At 35.4% G+C, this 19,852-nt stretch overlaps 1 protein-coding gene across 2 annotated transcripts in view; it reads right to left on the bottom strand.

The window, feature by feature from the left end:
- Window positions 1-19,852, bottom strand: part of LOC134740989 (uncharacterized) — a 152,093-nt gene that overhangs the window by 65,940 nt on the left and 66,301 nt on the right. For both annotated transcript variants that reach the window (XM_063673705.1, XM_063673704.1), the window contains exon 3: window positions 5,385-5,488. In XM_063673705.1, the coding sequence (XP_063529775.1) occupies window positions 5,385-5,488 (104 nt within the window). The remainder of the gene's footprint in view (window positions 1-5,384; window positions 5,489-19,852) is intronic.

Genomic DNA, 19,852 nt, shown 5'->3' on the forward strand with positions numbered 1-19,852 from the left:
CGAATACACGGCAATATCCGAATTGGTACGAAACTCGTAAATATCTGGATATCGGCCATATCTCTTAGGGTGACGTGAATGTATCTGGGCTGGACTGGGGCCTAACCAATATGACAATCGTTAATAGGAAACGCCAATTGTAGCATCTGTCATCCTGCACCGGATCATGGTCGCGTTTTTGTCACTTGTCATATCATGCGTGACTTTCGCACTTACGTACTTGTTAGAGCGTGACAGGTATGGTGACAAATGATAGACAGCCGTCCATCTTAGGCCCGCTGATATATTCCTTCGTGATTTCTTGTTGTTTGGCGTTAGCCGACGTACGTCGAGTACCTAGCCACAATTGTTATGTTGGCTAAAACGATTAGTTCCTCGTTTATGAGTTAGAGCAAATGAGGTTTTGCCAAAGTGTGACGCAAAATTCAAGTCTTTATGATTTTGCTACCAAAAACTTCCTCAAATTTATCCCAACACGGTTGAGGAAACATCAGCAGACATTTAATTTTTATTTGTCTTCTTTTTCTGCTTAATATCTTCAAAGCCTTCAAGGTATGTCTTTCTAATGTTTATATTAAGGGAATATTTTTCTACCCTTAATTCGACCGAACTCAGAATATAACTTACCGTGAAATGGGGTGTAGGTACGATGGGAACAAAAATACGTACTTGAAAAGATTGATGTAATTTGAGTATTCAATAAATTAAAATATAAAGGTTGTAGAAATATTCCTGAGTGGCCATCACGTAGGAACAAGCTGGGCTGGTGGTATTGGTCAATATCAAAAGGTAGGTATGTAAAAATTAGTGTGGTTACATCTGCACAGAGGGAGTTTCGACCAACGTTTAAATTCGGGGTCATATTAAATATATTGTTATTAAAATTCGGGGTCATAGTTTCCACTTTTACTAAATCGAAAATGGAGCCCAGAACTCTTCGACCCCCGATGTTCGCATAGTATTTTAAATATCGTGTGAACCGTCCATTTGCGAATACGGTTACGGAGAGACATTCAGACTGTAATTGATTACATTTTGATCTCCTTGGCCAGTCTGGGCTGGGGACAAAACCTCACGCATTTCAATATCATAATAAAAGGAGGCCTGTGCAAATGGCATCCGATTCATCTAAATCCGATAATGATAAAGAGATAATCGATGTCGTTCTCAATACAATAGCTATTGATTGCCAGAATACTGTACGATATTTGCCTCAATTTCAAATGGGCTTAACTGCTGTGAGAGCCAATGATAAATGACACCTTTTTGCATGAAAATTGAAATTGTAGCAGTGTGAAAGCTTGATGACAAGTAAACTTATGTACCTACCTTACGAGGATTTACACCAAAATTAATTTTGGTGATGTTCCTTTTTCGGCATAAAACTTTGGACCCAGGGTGGCCAAGAGCTTTACAGAAGTACGTGTTGAAGGCTACCGATAAATCTTTGGTTTAAGCAAGAGCGAAATGCACTACCAACGGCGCCATGGTCAGCGGGCACAAAAATGGGAGAATTATTCACTAACTATAACAATGGTGTTATTGTTATTGTTATTACGCAATCAAAAGGCATCGTTTTCACGCCATTTATGTTAACGGTCGTTTTAATAGCCACTAATTCTGGTGATATGTCATGAAATATGATAGCGGTGACATTATTTTAATTGCTGATAGGGCGGCTGCCATTATGTAGCTGGGCGTGTTCATTTTAACTTGTACTTTAAAGCGCGACTTAAGTTGTGTTTAAGTCACGTCTAACTGACACTTTCCTGACAAAATGTTTAGGGTTTGACATTGACCGTCACTTTTGTGACGACTGCTAACCGGTCGTTAGTAGAACACTGTAGCTACGAATACATATAATTATACATTGAGGATAAATAAAAATTTTTGCGGATCAAATATAAATGTGATACCGTATAATTAGAAAGACATTATCCGTGTGTTATGTGCCTTTTTTTACAAAGTTTTTAAGGTCGCTCGTTACTCTAAGGCGTCTCCTCGGCAATAGGACATCAGTTTGCGAAAGTTATGTTATGGCGTAAGGATTTTTCAAAATTTTAAATTGATTGTGATGCTGATAAATGTGCACCGCCACCACTTTTTCTTCGCCTGTCGCAGTAGGATTGATAAATTATATGATAAATTCATCGTCAATTTAATTTTGCCAAAGCACGACAAAGATCGATATCCAACAGCCAACAGTCACCACGCATCCGGCAAATCACACGCACGTGACGCCCGAATTATTTGTTGCCATACTCCATTACACCGCCCTTGATTTCAGAAATTTTGGGGTAAATCCGTCAATGTATCGGCAAGTTAAACACCCGACCAGTTTTAGTTGACCCGCCCTGCTTGAGAGAACAAAAGAAAAGCGGGGGAGTCACTGGTTCCCTTTGGCCTCATTTGGATCGAACACGGGCTATCTGAGATCTAGATGTAGTGTTACGTGACATACAAATTCGTAACAAGTATGCGTAATAAGAGAGCGCGCATAAAATGGTTTTTTGAAACCTTCGCCCGTGGACGGACGGTAAGCGATTAAAAGCACTCCTCAGGAGCAGCTGGGTTTTTCTCAATCTGGCCAGTTTATACAATAAATATTGGGCACGTGGGAATAGGGAGCTGTTACAATAAGTTTATAGTCACCAAATGTTCACACATGGCTTTAAAAGTTTTAAAACTGAATTAAGCTCTGTGTGAACGTAATAAAAGTTACGTTAACGGTAAATTTAGATTGGTCGTTATCAAAACGTCGGTTGTAAATTTGGTGTTATTATCAATTAATTTTGATCTGTGCGTGATGTTACTGGGATAGCCTTTTATTTGCTTTGGATCGCGGTAACAATGCGATGACAGCTTGTATAATTGGTAGGAGTTAGAAAAAAAATCTAGCCATTTTTAACATAAACAAGAGTTCGAATAATATCCATTATTATTATATTTATAGTATGTATTTTATAAATATCTGGTACTTTATATATATTTTATTTATTTATGTAGTTTATAAAAGTATAGTTTGCTTTTTTTAATTTCACTCAATATATTTCTCTCTCTGCACCAATTGTAGGTAGGTATCTCTGTTTGGGCCTATGGTTGACTGGTAGAGAATGCCATTTGGCATTAAGTCCGCCATTTGAAGGTACATCGTTGTATATATTTCGTGCAATAAAGTTTAAATAAAAAAATAAACTTGTTCTTAAATTGCTGGAAACTTAAATGTGACTGGTCTATAAAATAAACGTGTTGTTTGTTGCCGGTCCCATATTGGGATATCCTCCTCCACTTGAGGGGGGATTTAAATCTTCTCGGGGCAGAGGTGTAGGGTTAGAGCCGGCGTAGCTTTATTTGACGTTCATAATATGCCTACTTCAATAATAAACTTTCTTTATCTTTATCTTCTGTATATCTTTTGTGTTGTTTTCAGGGATATGTAGCTACGGTTCTTTAAGAAATATGCTCGTCTATGACAGGTTTTTTTTCCTAGCAATAAAACATTTATCAAGTTATCAACATGACCAATGGCGCGAGTTATCTAAATAGAGTGTCATTCAGACTCCTTATTAGGGACGCTATTGCGGGACGCCACAGTGGACAAGTTGTGGGAAGATAACAATAGTCATACAATGTTCGTAACTTATTGTTACGGATAATATAGATTTTTGGGCCTTTGGGAATTGTTACAAAAGTAAAATGTAGGTAGTTATCGCCCTAAAAAAGATACCATCTTATAAATCATATATTTAGTAGATATTTCCCCTATAAACTCTGGAAATTAGACTCGGGCCGATTCTAACACGCTTATAAGAAGTGACGTGAAGAAAAGTGACGTTTTTTTGGTTGAAGATCGGTATCGTACCCCTGTGACTTCTTATAAGCATTGTTTGAATAGGGGCGATCTATGTAAAATAGAGGTCCAGTTAATACTTATCACTTTCCCAATATACGAGTAAGTATGTCATTTTCAAACCCAAGTCATTGTCATTAGAGGTGACAGCAGGGTGTCATCTGGCGGTCTAGCATAAGTTGCGTTCTCGCGCGCCATACATCTAGCGCGACTTCAAGTATGGACTCGCGCGCGAGAACGCAACTTATGCTAGACCGCCTGTTGTACATTGAGGCCATCGAACGTGCACTGACATCAAACCGATATTTGAATGATATTGGAATCATATCAGTTAGCTGTCATTCGAGCACACGACGTCTACCTTTATATGCAAACTGTTTATATAGGAACAGGAGTTTATGAGAGCATTTTTGTTTACTTCTAATCTAATAATACTTGTACATTGAGGCATTTACACATTAAGTACCAACTACTTATCGTCTGTGTACGTACGTATATAGAAAAGGTTTTGATTATTTCGTAATTTTACTATAAAATAGTTCGAAAGCTTCTTATAAAGACAATGTCAACAAATTAGTTCAACTGCTTTTACTACCACTGGACGTAAAAAGCAATTCTTTCGCCTCATAAAAGAAGTCGTTTTCATTTTAAAAGCTCCTTTGTGGTTAATAAAAACTAGGAGGAGTGCCACAACAACACCATTATGTTAGGTGTTTAAAATAAAATAAATATTAGGAGATATCTTACATAGATCAACCTAGCCCCAAACTAAGCAAAGCTCGTACTATGGGTGCTAGGCGACGATAAGGATAAATACATACGTATATACATAGAAAACACCCATGACTCAGGGACAAATATTTGTACCGTGTTCATCACACCGGGAATCGAACCCAGGACCATCGGCTTCACAGGCAGGGTCACTTCCCTCTAGGCCAGACCGGTCGTCGTGTCAGTATTTCTTAAGACAATAGTGAAAGTTATAAATGTAGTTATTGGTTTCAAATAGGGTAACCATTATTTATTTGGACTCCATTGACGCCATATGGGCGAAAAATTCCAAGCGTGACGTCACCATTAATAACAACTGCCAATTTTGACAACCGTGGCGTCATGTCGCTGTAACAATTACACAACTGGGGCAAAATTTTAATAAATACGATTATGGACGCACGTGTGTAGCTGGCTTTATAAAGCCATGTACCTATACACATGAGCGGTTTGAATTTAGACACGGTTTGTTTTATCAAGATGGCGGTAGCATGCTCGCATTTTTATCAGCTTCTAACAAGTATGTAAGTACGGATTTTATAGGAAACTCTTTTGACATGGGCAACATGGGTACGTTTTTATGAACGTAACCATTTTTCGATCGATAGATACTTTGAAAATATTCTAACTTGGTTTATACGAGCATCAAATATTTTCTTCACATAGGTACCGAAAACTTAAACGCCCATAAAAACTTCCCCTTTCAAACTTAACTTCAAAGCTTCCCTCATATCAGAAGCATTCCGAACAATACGATACGTACCGTCAAAGCAGGCGTATTTTATGTAAACCACCCCCGCCGGCCACCCCCGCGCCGGGGGGTAGTCCTCGCGAAGCACAAAGCTGCAGTGATTAACTCCTGTACATCTGAAATAAGAAATAAAAGTTTATATTAATTAGGTATCTTCAAAAAAATAATGTAGAAAGGTAGAGAGGGCCAATTACAATTAATTCGGAGAGTATCGAATCAAGTATCTGGGGATCGAAGTCCACTGAGAGTTGGTCAAGTGTTGTATTTATAAGTAACTGACAATCGAAACTCCGTAAGCGCGATGTAGAACGTGCTAACGCCATCTGTTAGAATATTGTGGCACGACGTTGTCAGTGACAGGGGAGACGCCACATACTCATAGTTTAATCGAATCTATTTCTTTATTTTTTATTTGCCTAGTTTAGTGTCCCACAGGCCTCCCCTCGTTTTCTACATTTGCTCGACCCTGCCGCTTGCATATTCCCGCCATTCCGGGTAGAAAGTAGGAAACACTTCTTGCCGAATCGTGTGGTAAATGTGTGGAACTCTTTACCAGCAACTGTTGTTAGTGCACCGTCAGTGAACACTTTCAAAAATAGACTAGATACACATTTTAGAACTTTGAAAAGTGCAAAATAAAATACAAGTGCTCGATATACAACTTATATACACGCATCAGCTCCAAGAGCTGCTAGTTTATCAAATAAATAATACTAATAGTCCAAATTATTGTTTATAAATATGCAAATTTCTTATTACACTGTTTGAAGAGTATTGGCGTTGTCTTTGCATCATTTGTATTGTCGGTTAGTTATGTTAGCGTGATACAAGGAATCGGAGTTTATTAAATAAGACAGGTAGCCAGGTGGGTTCTACCGCGATAATCGAAACTCGAAATTTCGTTATCTGCCTCTGCAATATAGGTAGATAAAGAAATTTTGATTTTCGATTTTCGCGGTAACGCCCCTGTTGTTATAATAAATAGTCATTGGCAAGACAATCAAACCTTATTAAAAAAAATAATCAACTACTTTTACTGTCACTAACAACAAATAATTGCGCCCCACTGTACAATAAAATTTAATATAAGGGTATTATAAGACTTTACACTTAAAAATAAGGGTTATTATTTCCAAGGCATTTATCATTATTTCCAAATGACGCAAGAGCACTTAAGTTTACAATGTAACGTCTTATTTATAAAACAGTTTTATTTCATCTCATTAGATGCCACTCTACTAAATACAGACAAAGATAGATATAACTCCGTAATAGATGGATACAGTCTGAGGAAAAAACGTGCCTCGAAAATCACGAAAATTTGATTCTCGATCAGAGGGCGCCACTAGTTTTGGCCTACACTCGTATAGAGGGCGTTGACGGCTTCGTTTGTTATTTATAATTTAAACGCATATCAGTGTAAGAACATGGGTCAATCATAAAAATAATTAATGCAAATAAAAAAAAAACATTTATCCATATTTAAATACATTTTATCGTATTTTTATAAATATTTATTTTTAGTTTTAAAGTGTGTCGACACTGTCGACAGATGGCAGTGAATTTACTGGGGTTACAAAATTTACTATGACAGTACCGCTCTAGTATAAGTTACTCTATGATACAGATAAATAAAGTCAAAAGGCCCGCTTAAAGTCGTAAAAAGTAAAATATTTCTATAAACATTTATTCTAAAACTATTTGAATATGGACCTTAATAAGTTTACTTAAGAACTAAGATTAAGTGACGGTTTAAAAGTTGGAATGCCTCGATCTAACAACAATACCTTTCAATTAAGTATTCTCGCGTGAAGTCAGTTTTATGCCCCTGTAGAGGCACTTTATAACATAATTGACAGCCGGGCTAGCACATGATTGGCGCGAGTGTATCTAGCCGCGACATAGACTACCCGTCCCTCTTTAATTCATACAGTTAGTAAAAGACGGGTAGTCTATCTCGCGGCGAGATACTGTCGCGCCAATCATGTGCTCGGCCTACTGATCATTGGAGTGAAGCGGGGGTGATATAACTTTCAGCAAAACATAATCGACTTCATAAAGCAGTTTTTAATGTCATAATTGTATTTTTAAAGCCCGGTTCACATTTGCCTGACCTGTCGTGTTGTGTTGTGTCGTGACGCATATCGGTTTCATACATTTAATATGATCAAAGAGGATATAATATTATAGAGCGGTACTGTCATAGTAAATTTTGTAACCATAGTAAATTCACTGCCATCTATCGACACACTTTAAAACTAAAAATTAAGATTTATAAAAATGCGATAAAATGTATTTAAATATGGATAAATGTATTTTTTTTATTTGTATTAATTATTTTTATTATTTTGACCCATGTTCTTTCACTGATATGCGTTAAAATTGTTAAATAACAAACGAAACCATCAACGCCCTCTATACGAGGGTAGGTCAAATGTAGTAGCGACATCTGATCGAGAATCAAATTTTCGTGATTTTCGAGACACGTTTTTTCCTTAGACTGTATCCATCTATTACGGAGTTATATCTATCTTTGATATGATTAAGCTAGGTAGGTTTTTAAACTGAATGAATCGATTCTTAAGTACATTTATCTTATTTAGGTATCCAAATATGACCTAATTGTGCATACATTCACGCAAACATCCTGTTTCTTGGAGGCATACGCAAATATAAATAATGAACAACATAGTTATCATGGTTTTCAATTTTTTTTTTTTTGTTGAAATTGAACACAAAAGTACCTAGCAAGTAATGTTTTGTTGTAGTAGTGCGTTGGCGAGAAAAAATCATTCTACATATTTCTTAACTTGCATATTTAGATAGATATCCGTTCTCATTAATTCTACATCTATCTTACCCAAATCTGTTCATAACAAAACGATTTTACAGTTGCGTGATTCTCAAAGCATGGCGCCTTAACTTTTGCCGCAAAATTTCTACCTTAGCTTTATTAATGCTCAACTTTCCTTTGATAACTTTGTCTGAAATCATTAGCACCTGCCGTTTGATTATATTTGAGTATAATTGTAGAATTAATGATTAAAGCTCAAGGTAAAACGATTCGGGTGACTTTTGATGCGAAAGTTCGTGAAGCTATTGGGATTACAAAATCTTTTCATACTGAATTGAATTATTGAGTTAATTTACTATTAAAATTATTTGACTAACCCCGTTTATGGAAAACGTACAATTGCAGAATGTTGCTTATTTGCAAAGGCTACTCTTTAAATTTTTCTTAAAATGCCAAACCAAAAATTAATCAAACGCTACTAATTCTCTAAACTAGTAGATTTATGGCGTTAATCATAATTGTTTCTTAAATTTAACAAATCGTTGATAATCGTTTGTCCCTATCCGTCATTTTAACATTTTTGATTGTTAGAAAGAGACAAAATTGAATACAGGTTTGTAAGAGGTTGCTAAATTTTATGAATAAAGCGGTTAAAAGAGTAGCGTTCGTGAATAAACGAAACGTGGAAAAATTTACTCGCCCATAGAATAGAATAAAATTTTATTCATAAGCACAAACAAACAAGACATTACATAATATAAAACCATTCATCCATCCAATCCAACCCATCCATCCATCCAATCTATCCATCCAACCATCCAGCCATCGCTCTGCCAATTGAAATACCGAGACTTACCCGTTGACAGCGAATATTTGCACCATATCCTTCATATTGTGGTATCGTTTGCAAATGTTTCTGCTTAATACAAAATTAATTTAGTCTGCTAGAATTTAGGTACTGTATGCGAAACATGCAAAAAAATTGCATCTTGCAATCTACGGAGAGCGGTCAGTAACGTGTGACGACCGGTCTGGCCTGGCCTAGTGGGTAGTGGTCCTGGGTTCGAATCCCGGTAAGGGCATTTATTTGTGTGATGAGCACAGATATTTGTTCCTGAGTCTTGGGTGTTTTCTATGTATTTATGTATTTGTATATTATATATATCGTTGTCTAAGTACCCACAACACAAGCCTTCTTGAGCTTACTGTGGGACTTAGTCAATCTGTTTAAGAATGTCCTATATTTATTTATTTATTATTATTATTTATTTATTACCGGTTTAACCGTATGCAAGATGAAAATCGTCGAAGCAAATTAAAATTTACACAATATATTTCATTACTCTATGAAATAATTTTCTTTACCTTCTGAAATTCAGAACACGCCCGTCCGTAATTCAGACAATTTCATAGATCGCACGAGTAATGCGCATTAAATGTGAAATTTAAAGTCGCATCTCGTCTTGTAATAGAAACGTTTTTTGAAAGCTGTGAATGAACTGTCGTCTGCGGTATTTCCGGACCGATATGACCTTCAAACCTTCAAGAAAAGAGCGTACTCCCATCTTAAAGGCCGGCAACGCACTTACAACCCCTCTGGTGATGCAGGTGTCCATGGGCGGCGGTAATCGCTTACCATCAGGTGATCCGTCTGCTCATTTGCCACCTATTTCATTTAAAAAAAAGGCTGGTAAAGCCAAAAATAAAAGTTGTGACCTAAGCGTAACTGGGTGTTTGATTATCATAACCTGCAGACAAAATAATTATTTTGCGCCAGAAATAATAAATATGTAATTATTAGACAACCCTACCATAAATTACAGGGACAGTACCGTTTTGTTTCCGGAGTGACAACCCTTAGCACAGACAAGTTAAAATAAAGAATACTCATCTCCATGCAAAGAAGTTTTAGGAGTTTTAGAGAAACGAATAAAAGGCGGTGTAATGAAATGACTTCGTCTTAAAAGATGACATGAATGGTTGATTTTGTTGAATACTTACCTAAGGTGCCAATCGTTTATTTTTTGTGACCCGACCCCAATTACATAAACTGATACCCACAATTAGAAAAAGTAAACTGACCGCAGTATGAAAATATATTTTTGATTGAGTATATATATAAAATATGCTTGAGAAGGTATGGAGCTATTTATACGACAACAAGGCAATTTTATGAAACGCACGCCTGCAACTGACAGTTGCTACTTTTAATTCTCGATACGAAAAACGCTGTAATCGCGCCAACTTTTGAAATCGTTTTACGATAATACCTATCTTATGTAGTTATCATTTGAAACTTCATTCTTAAGAATACTCATCTGATATTCATGTTTAATTTCTTTTTGTAATGTGACGAAGCCCGCGCTGTGGATCTAATGAATGGTATGCCTTTTTTTTGGTTTATTTAATAAATATTTTTCATATTTGACATTGTTTTATTTTCATATCTTTTACTATTGTGACATTTTTTGGGGTTGTTAACATTTCTATTTGCATTGTTTTGGTTCGTTAATTACTAATTTTAATTGTAATTTTATTTTATATTCTGATGTACAATTCTAGTTCTTGTTATTATTACAAAAACGATCATTATACGATAAGTAGTACAAGCTGAAGTGTATGTATATTTTAACTGTAAGTAAGACTCAAGAATAACTTAATATAATTTACGAGTTCGATGAAAAATATCAAGCGTGGCAAAAACAACATGGACACTTGGACAGTCATTATCAAATCTACTAGTCTTTGTCATTTCGGGCCAAATTACCAAGATAGCATCAGGTAATTTCCAGCTACCGCCAGTTTCCGCTCACCGTTCCCCGCTCGACACCTACTATTTTAGGGAGAGCTTTTGATAACTACATACTGGATGTGGCTTTGTAGCCTACGAATCAACCTACGAAAGTACTTTGAAATGAAACATAACAACACCTAAACCAGCTACTACATTAACTGAGCATCAAAATAAGAAATCACTATTCTGCCCCACCAGCCATTGAAAAACCTTATGATGTCTAAATATAAATAATATAAAACAAACGTTAGATTTAATAGTCAATTCTCTGCTACCTGCTGCCTACATACTATATAACCTTTGTTTAATACGAATACTGTAATTATAATTATTATGTAGATAAATGTTGATGTATAAAAATTATCTTTAAACAAAAACTGCAATATTTAAACGCTGGATTATATGTAGGACTTCTCTAAACAAAAAATCACTTCTAATTCTAACACAGAATTTCACTTCGAATTCAAAACGTAGGTAATAAATTTTGTAGATGTTGATTAAATATCAACACTGAACATCTTTAATCGTCAAGATTTTTATCAAGTTTTATTCAAATTAATTAATATTTACCTTATTTCCATGTTGTACTTGTAATAAAATATTTACAAAGTGGATGGATGACTTTGCTTTTATTTTAATTGTGCTTGTGTTTCGACGTAAGCGGCAGTTGATGGTTGTTTCTGATAATTTAAAAGTGATTTGAAGAATATTGATAAATCGAAAAAAGGTTTGGCCTGTCCAAACTTAATTTGGGTACTTACTGTATTAGTAGTAGTTTATTGATTCGGCATTTTGTCAAGTGATGATAAACTTGCATACCTATTGATGAAATTTAAGGTAACGTTTTTATTTTGTAGTTACATTGGTCCAGTCGCCATCAGATATATCAGTGCAGTCAAGGTGTTCACAAATATCTTAACACTCCTCTTATTGTCAAGGCGTTAATGAACTACATAGTACAGTTACTATAGTTGTGTTTATTATTCGATCATCTCGATTACCCTTGTAAGATTTTTGTATCTGAATATAAAGTTTATAAAAAATACAATATATCTAACGGTCACATGCTGAGTTATCACGACTACTTATTTCGAATTTAATGTTACTAATCACATTTTTATTGAAAGTAGTATGTAATCAATTACAGATAAGATCACCAGTCACCCCAAACCCAACACCTGGCAAACGCCTCGAGTTTGAATAGGTAACTACATTATTCAATAGCATGGTCTATCGGACAGGGAAATTGGTTATATTTATAAACATTAAACGGCTGTAAAAATAAATAGGACTTGTTTATTTTATTGTTCATTGCTTACAACAATCCTTATCTACTTAAATAAATACTAATATTTTTTTACTGCCGAAACCAATCATGCAAAGGAAAACATTGGACATAGAAGCTTGACCCAAAAATTAAATTAACGTAATGATGAAATCATTGCAGCAGGATTTCTTCTAATATTTCTCATTCCTTCGATGGGGTTTTAACCTTGTGACATTTAGCCCACTTGCACCGGTTAAACCTGGTGTTACCATGGTTACCAGTACAATTTGACGCCGGGTTAACGGTTTAACCGGTTAACCCCGGGTTAGTGGGATGGTGCAAGTTGCGCTTAGACATTATTTACATAACTGGCTAAACGCCAAAATAGTATATAACAAGCCATGATTCTTCAAAAGTTATCAGAATTATTTTATTCCATATGTCGGCGTAGAAGTCGCTAAAAATTATCAACCCCATTTTCACTCCGTTGAATTTACTAAAATTCTTTCTTAGTCGTTCTACGACATTTGAAAAATAAACTTTTCAAATTTCGAGGTCCTATAATGGTTTTATTAGGCTGTGCGACTGTGCGTTGTCCGTTAGTATCTAGTTATCTACATGACGTGATTGAATGCATACATTTACCTATTCGGTGTCATCATCAAACACTTACACATCTTCCTTCTATCTCCCATAAGTATCTTTCATATGTTAATGACGTAATTTCAGTATATCACCATCACGGCGAAGCAGCAGGCTCGTATTTCAAGTAGTTAGTCGCATCGATGGAACGTTTGTATACTTGATTTATAGTCTGACGTAAATCCTCGCTCAAATGAACCCTTTTCAGCCTATCCGTCTTCTTTAAAGTGTTATAACATGTATATTTTAAGACAAATGGGCCGTTCTCCTGTTAAGTGTTTTTAGACATATTTTACAAATTAATTTAACGTAAATATCCAGACAGACGTAAACTTAGAAAACTATTAGAACTAGGTTTATCTTAATGCAAACGTGATAAATCTGATAATAAAATTCAGTGCAATCAATTATCAATGTTACCATTATCACCGAGAGGTGTTAGAGAGTTGGTTGAACTTGAAGCTTCTCGTTATACGGACCTTTGCAGTTACATTTGCAGCTCTTCGAGACGTCCAAATATTTTTTTACCACTCTAACAGTTAGTGGCTCTTTTTTTTTCAAAAGTTTGACTAAGATATATTATATATCGCTTGTATAAACTCGATATCGTTGTATAAATAAATGACAACACTGCACCAAATTATGTGATTCACAAGAGATCTGACAGCTTACTCTGTCTTAATCAACATCCAAGTTCCCAACGTTTCTGCATACCTACGTAAGACCCAGCTAATGCAGGCTTTGCGTCAAAGAAATTCGTAAACTGAGCCTGCAAACTGCAAATGAGGCACGTGCTGGGAAAAATAGGAAAGGAGCACAAAGCTGTGCAAATTAGAGGGTTATGTATTGTATTATTTGATACCGCCATAATCGTATAATTTCCCTGCGAATTTCTTCCTTCTAAACATTAATCTCTGATCTGGTCTGATTTGGAATCTGGACTAGATACAGACAATTGTATTTAACGTTATATAACAGCCAGTGTGGGAGCACCCTAAAACGGGATAAGTAACCGTCTATACTGCTTTAAATTTGTATTTGTGGCAGATTTGGAAACATCGCCTTCAGCTACCCGATCACATGAATTGACGACTGCACGCTACCTTTGAAAGTCTTATCGCCTTAGCCATTATAAATTATAGTACTTTAATCCCATCAACAATTCATTCTACAGCTCGTCACTATAGCTCGTCAGTCATTAATTACCCCGCAATCGTCAGCGATAGTGTCAGTCATTCCGGACGCTTATCATCGGCGCGTGCGCCGGAACTGGCGTTTAACAAACATGGCGGCTTCCGGAAACTAACCCCACACCTGTACTGACATGCTTAATTCAGAAAAGGTTTAAAGACATGCAAAATAGGTACAGGGATCCGTTTAAGGGCATATTCAGTACCTATCGTGTTCTGATTAGTAAAAAGTAGAAGAAAAAAATATTTGACATAAAAAAATTTATTATAGCAAGGGTTAAAAGTGACCCACTGCACCCGAGACACTTTTGCGTTCGAACGAAGTTTTCGAAGGTTTGAGGGTGAAATAAAGAAAATACATTCAATAATTTCTCGAGCTGATTTTACAATGGTAGCAGTTGTAAGGTCTTAACTCTTTCCCGTCTAGCATGAGTTGCGTTCTCGCGCGCGAGTTAATTCATACTTGAAGTCGCGCAAGTTGTATGGTGTCTCGCGCGAGAATGCCACTCATGCTAGCAGGTAAAGAGTAGTGTTGGAGTGGTTTGATTTTCTTATGTTAAAACAAAGTACCTACGAACGAAAGTAAGGAAGTATAACAATGTTTGCCAATGTGGATGACAATATTGACGATATGTAAGTTGTCGTATGTAATTTAGGGTAAAGAATGTAAAGATGGCGCTTATGATCTTTAGTAATTAGGGCTCCGTAGGGCTCTGTAGGGCCAGAGAAAGTGATGCGTGACGAGAATGTGGCCGACAAAGTGTCGATTATAGTTATTCACGCTGCAATAAACTTAAAAAAATAACATATTGAGTAATATTGACCTGCTTATTTTGTTGATCAAACAAAAAACATTACGAATGCAAATAAAGTAATATCGTAGCTTTGTGCGGGTCTTTTAGTCACAAGAGGTAACAAAGTTTACTGCAAATCAAAATACAAAACCACGAAACCACGATCAATTATTATTTTCTGCTATTTAGGTAGGTACTTTTAAAACATTTTGCATTTTGTATTTGCAAACTATCGTGGAAAACTTCTTCCTATCGCTTGGTAAACTTTAGCTACCTTTACGCGTACCTAGGTATAATCCCCTAAGTCTTTTCCCTTTTTTGTTTAACTTAGTCCCTCTTTCCCTTGGGTAAAAGAGTTTTTTTATGATTCGACACACAAAAAGTAACACGTGCCAAAATACGTACCTACGGTAAATCCAAAATTCGTTCCACGAAAACGTTTTAACGGCAAAAACCTAAGTAGTATCGGCAAAAAAAAAATAGCAACCTATAAACTTAGATTAGTCTCATAACTTTACTACGTAGATAATAAGATTACTTTTGCAGTAACACACTTGGGTATGATACGAGTTTGACAAAATAATAACAGTTAGTAATTTCCCCCGAGCACATCGATACGCTCTACTCTACGATTATCGTCAAATTGCGGTGTATTGCTATGCTATTTTCAAAAAGGACCTAACTGACACTAAATTCCCAGTAACATACGCCCTTTGAAAAAGCACTATTACTTATGCATAAACAATCATAGACATGTATAGAATTTGCGCCTTATTGCTTTGAAATAAAGTGCATTACTGTTTGTTTTGTAATGTATATGTGCATCGAAGCATGTTTTGACAAATAGACCAACAAATTGCAGTTTTAAAAGAGCTTTTAAGGGTAAATAATGTTTAAACGTCGTTTTGAATGCGAGTATCAAGAATTATTAGCTTTTTTGGTATTTGGGGTTAGTTAGAATCGTTATTTTTAGTTAGTTTAACAAAAAAAAGTTTTTAGTTTAACAAAAAAGTTTTTAGTTAGTTTTACAAAAGAAAGTTATCTATGAGTTGGAAAATTTTTTTTTTACGTATTTTTAGAAGCAGTTTTCATGTTAATAGCTTTTGTGCTAAAAAAGTTTTGTGCTAAAACAAATTTATAATGGTATGTTTTATACCTATGTACGTGATTTTTTTCTATCGAGCAAAAGTTGTTTAATCATGCGGTTTCATATCGATGAATTACTAGAGAAAGACCTCAAAATAGTTATTCATATTTTTTTGCCACCGTAAGTATTAGGTATGATCTGAAAAAACACTACGATTTTTTATAAACTACGCTGGCTGACCCCACTGCCTAAACTTGTAAAAAACTAAAATATCAACAGTTCCCAGTTTATTTCGGAACTGGAAGCAGGCCATTCAGGCACTCGACCCATTTGCCACTACTTACACTATATACGGCTAACCAATTCACTCTTGGATACGAGTAGGGAAGTTTACTAGTGTACGACTGAAACCGAATTTTTATGCCGAAACCGAAACTTTCAGTCGGACACTACCGAAAATAAAGTTTCGGCGCAACCGTTTGTTCAACAGTTTTATAGCCGAAACCGAATCTTCGACCGAAACATGATTTTTATACCGAAAATCGAAACTAAAGTATACATTCACAGAGAAGCTCATAGTGGCAGGTTATTGCTTAGATTAGGTTTATGAACTATCATACTCGACTTGATAATATCAGATATGTATTGAGCTTGAAATATAAATGCCCCCGGGGCCCATTTTTCTAACGGCATTAGACTCATATTATTAGTCCACGAACTGTCAAATCGTATGGGTTGCCATAGAGACGCTCTAATAATATTATCTTACCGTTCGAGAAATAGGCAGGAAATATCTGTTTTTGTTAAGCTATCAGAGAGTAGAGATACTTTTGGCTGACTGTTTCTAGTTTGTTCCCTAGTAAATATGTTACGTTACATTTTACTATGTTCCTTTTTTAATTTTTTTTTTAATTTTTTAGGGTTCCGTACCCAAAAGGTAAAAACGGGACCCTATTACTAAGACTCCGCTGTCCGTCTGTCCGTCCGTCTGTCCGTCTGTCCGTCCGTCTGTCTGTCTGTCTGTCTGTCCGTCTGTTCGTCTGTCTGTCTGTCACCAGGCTGTATCTCATGAACCGTGATAGCTAGACAGTTGAAATTTTCACAGATGATGTATTTCTGTTGCCGCTATAACAACAAATACTAAGAACAGAATAATATAAATATTTAAATGGGGCTCCCATACAACAAACGTGATTTTTTTGCTGTTTTTTTTTTCGTAATGGTATGGAACCCTTTGTGCGCGAGTCCGACTCGCAGTTGGCCGGTTTTTTTAAACAAGCAACGAACAAGCATGACATGTCATGTACTTATTTGTTGTAAATACAATGTAATTTATTAACCAATTTTTTTATTTGTGTAGGAGTCAAGTTGCACAATTTACACTACTTTCATTACCTATTTGCACAACTATGTATATAAATAAAATAATCACGATTTATTCAAAGTTCTGAGACTGAACATACATGTTGATCTGAACATACATTTACATAAATTCCGGTGATGCACTAACTAGATAACTTTGCTAAATAATTACTAACTGCTACATAACATCATTCAGCAGATTTAATGTTCTTTGTACCTTTGAATAAAGTTGAAAATTGTTTGTAGCCAATTGGAAGACTTTATGCAATTAATTTACTACCTTTAGTTAATTACTGAAACTGACACCGTAGCAGAAAGGACTTGGATTTATGAGTTGACAAGTTGCGAATGCGGAGTTTATATTTTGTAGCAAAAGTTTCCTAGACGCACAAAGCTAATTTCAAATAGCCCCTTAAAATAAATAATTAAATAAATTATTAAATACATAATTGAATTGAATTGAATTGAAATTGATAAAAAAAAATTATTTAAGAATTACAATCAAGAATTATTGCTTAAATGCTTTTATTAAGTATATAGTAGAGGTCTTAGTCTTAAATGACATTTGAAATCTAGACAAAGAAGCTTCGTCCTATATAAAGTGAGTTTTTTTAAATATTCTTTCACTTTTTTAGGGTTCCGTACCTCAAAAGGAAAAAAACGGAACCCTTATAGGATCACTCGTGCGTCTGTCTGTCTGTCCGTCTGTCACAGCCTATTTTCTCCGAAACTACTGGGCCAATTACGGACCCAAAGACGGACATGTAACGTAAACAAATGAATTTTAAGTATGGGGGCCACAAATGAGAGAAATTAAAAATAAAGTTTTTAAACTATATCGTGTTACATATCAAATGAAAGAGCTCATTGTGAGAATCTCAAATATATTTTTTTATAATTTTAAGATAAACAGTTTAGAAGTTATTCAAGAAAATAGGCAAAAAATTATCATTCCCTCCCCCCCTTTATCTCCGAAACTAAGGGGTCTAAAATTTTGAAAAAAATACACAAAATAATTCTTTACCTATAGATGACAGGAAAACCTATTAGAAATGTGTAGTCAAGCGTGAGTCGGACTTAATTACTTAGTTTTTGATCCGATCCGTGGGTTTTTTAAGACTTCACTCACGTTTAAAATAAAAAATACATTGTTAAAAGATGTGTCATGTAGGTACGGAACCCTTGGAATGCGAGTCCGACTCGCACTGGGCCGGTTTTTATACATAGGTACCTATATTTAAATATTGCTTAGTTTTACGACCGAAGCCGAGTTTAGTGTCTAGGTATTTTATTCTCCGAAAAAAGTATATTTTTTATGTCCGTATTCTGGTAGGTACATGTTTTTTTTTACTTTAAAAAGTTACAAACGTTTGTTGATTCAGCATTGTCAATCTTACAATATTACAATCTTTCCACACTTTTACCCCAATTTCGAGTAATCAATATCGCGATTTATCCCGCTCCTGGATTATCAATCGCTCAAGTAAGAAGGTAGGTATAGATATCTGTCACCCTTCTTTTAATATGGCTAAATTGAGGCATTAATATCGAGCCGTTTTAGATTGCCACGACCACGTCGCTTTCTGAAACTCGTATCTTAACCAATATCACAGTTGAAAAATGAACCTTAAAACCTTTATGTAAGATTCAGAATTCGAAGAATGAGCGAGCTTTATACGGTCTTTTGAAGGTAAATAAGCAAGCAATGGAATTCTCTCTTTCAGTACCTGAACAAATACTGGAATAGTGATTGGTTTTTCGCTCTTTCTTCTGTTGGTAAATCTTAGGTATCTAACGAACATTTTTAATAAACACATTTCTAGCTATAGCTATTCATTTATATATTCATATAATCCAAGAAATTACACAAAATGGTGTAATCTTGATATTTTCGTCATATATTATATTCATATCTAACATTGGCAACCAACATCAAACATAAAAAAAAACTGTAATTTGATTTTCAAATATTATAACTGGCTACTGGTGACTTGTTGAGAATAACCGTGCTACCCTATTTTATAAAAATGGTTGGCTTAACCTATTAAGTAACAATAAACACAAAAACCAGAGACAATTAAACAAATGACTGACAAATTCCCAACATTTTGACCTAATTATTTGGATCGTGTAAGGCGTAAATTGTAGTAGTGACACTAGTAGTAGTGGTACTAGCTACCTACTTAATGTGACTGTATTCTGAAAAGCCGTTTAAGGAATCAGGTAAAGTTTTATACTTAGTAAGTTAATAACTTTCACCGGACAGTCTAATTCTAAATATATGTACTTAATGAAATGAGAAACCAGCATCAAAACGACTTAACCTATATCAATTGGAATTTTAGGTTCATTACTAACGGGTTGGCACAATTCCAGGATAAACCGGGGACACACAATGTCAGGGCTTCATCTGGGCAAACATGACATAATTCAGTCACATCAGAAATGGATCACTTACATAGTATATAGTACTTTTATTATCTTGAAACAGTATTCAACTCTTTACCGCCATTTGGTACACAGCGAATGAGGGCTAACGCGTATGAATTC

This window comes from Cydia strobilella, chromosome 4 (genome assembly GCF_947568885.1).
Source record: "Cydia strobilella chromosome 4, ilCydStro3.1, whole genome shotgun sequence".
Lineage (NCBI taxonomy): Eukaryota > Metazoa > Arthropoda > Insecta > Lepidoptera > Tortricidae > Cydia > Cydia strobilella.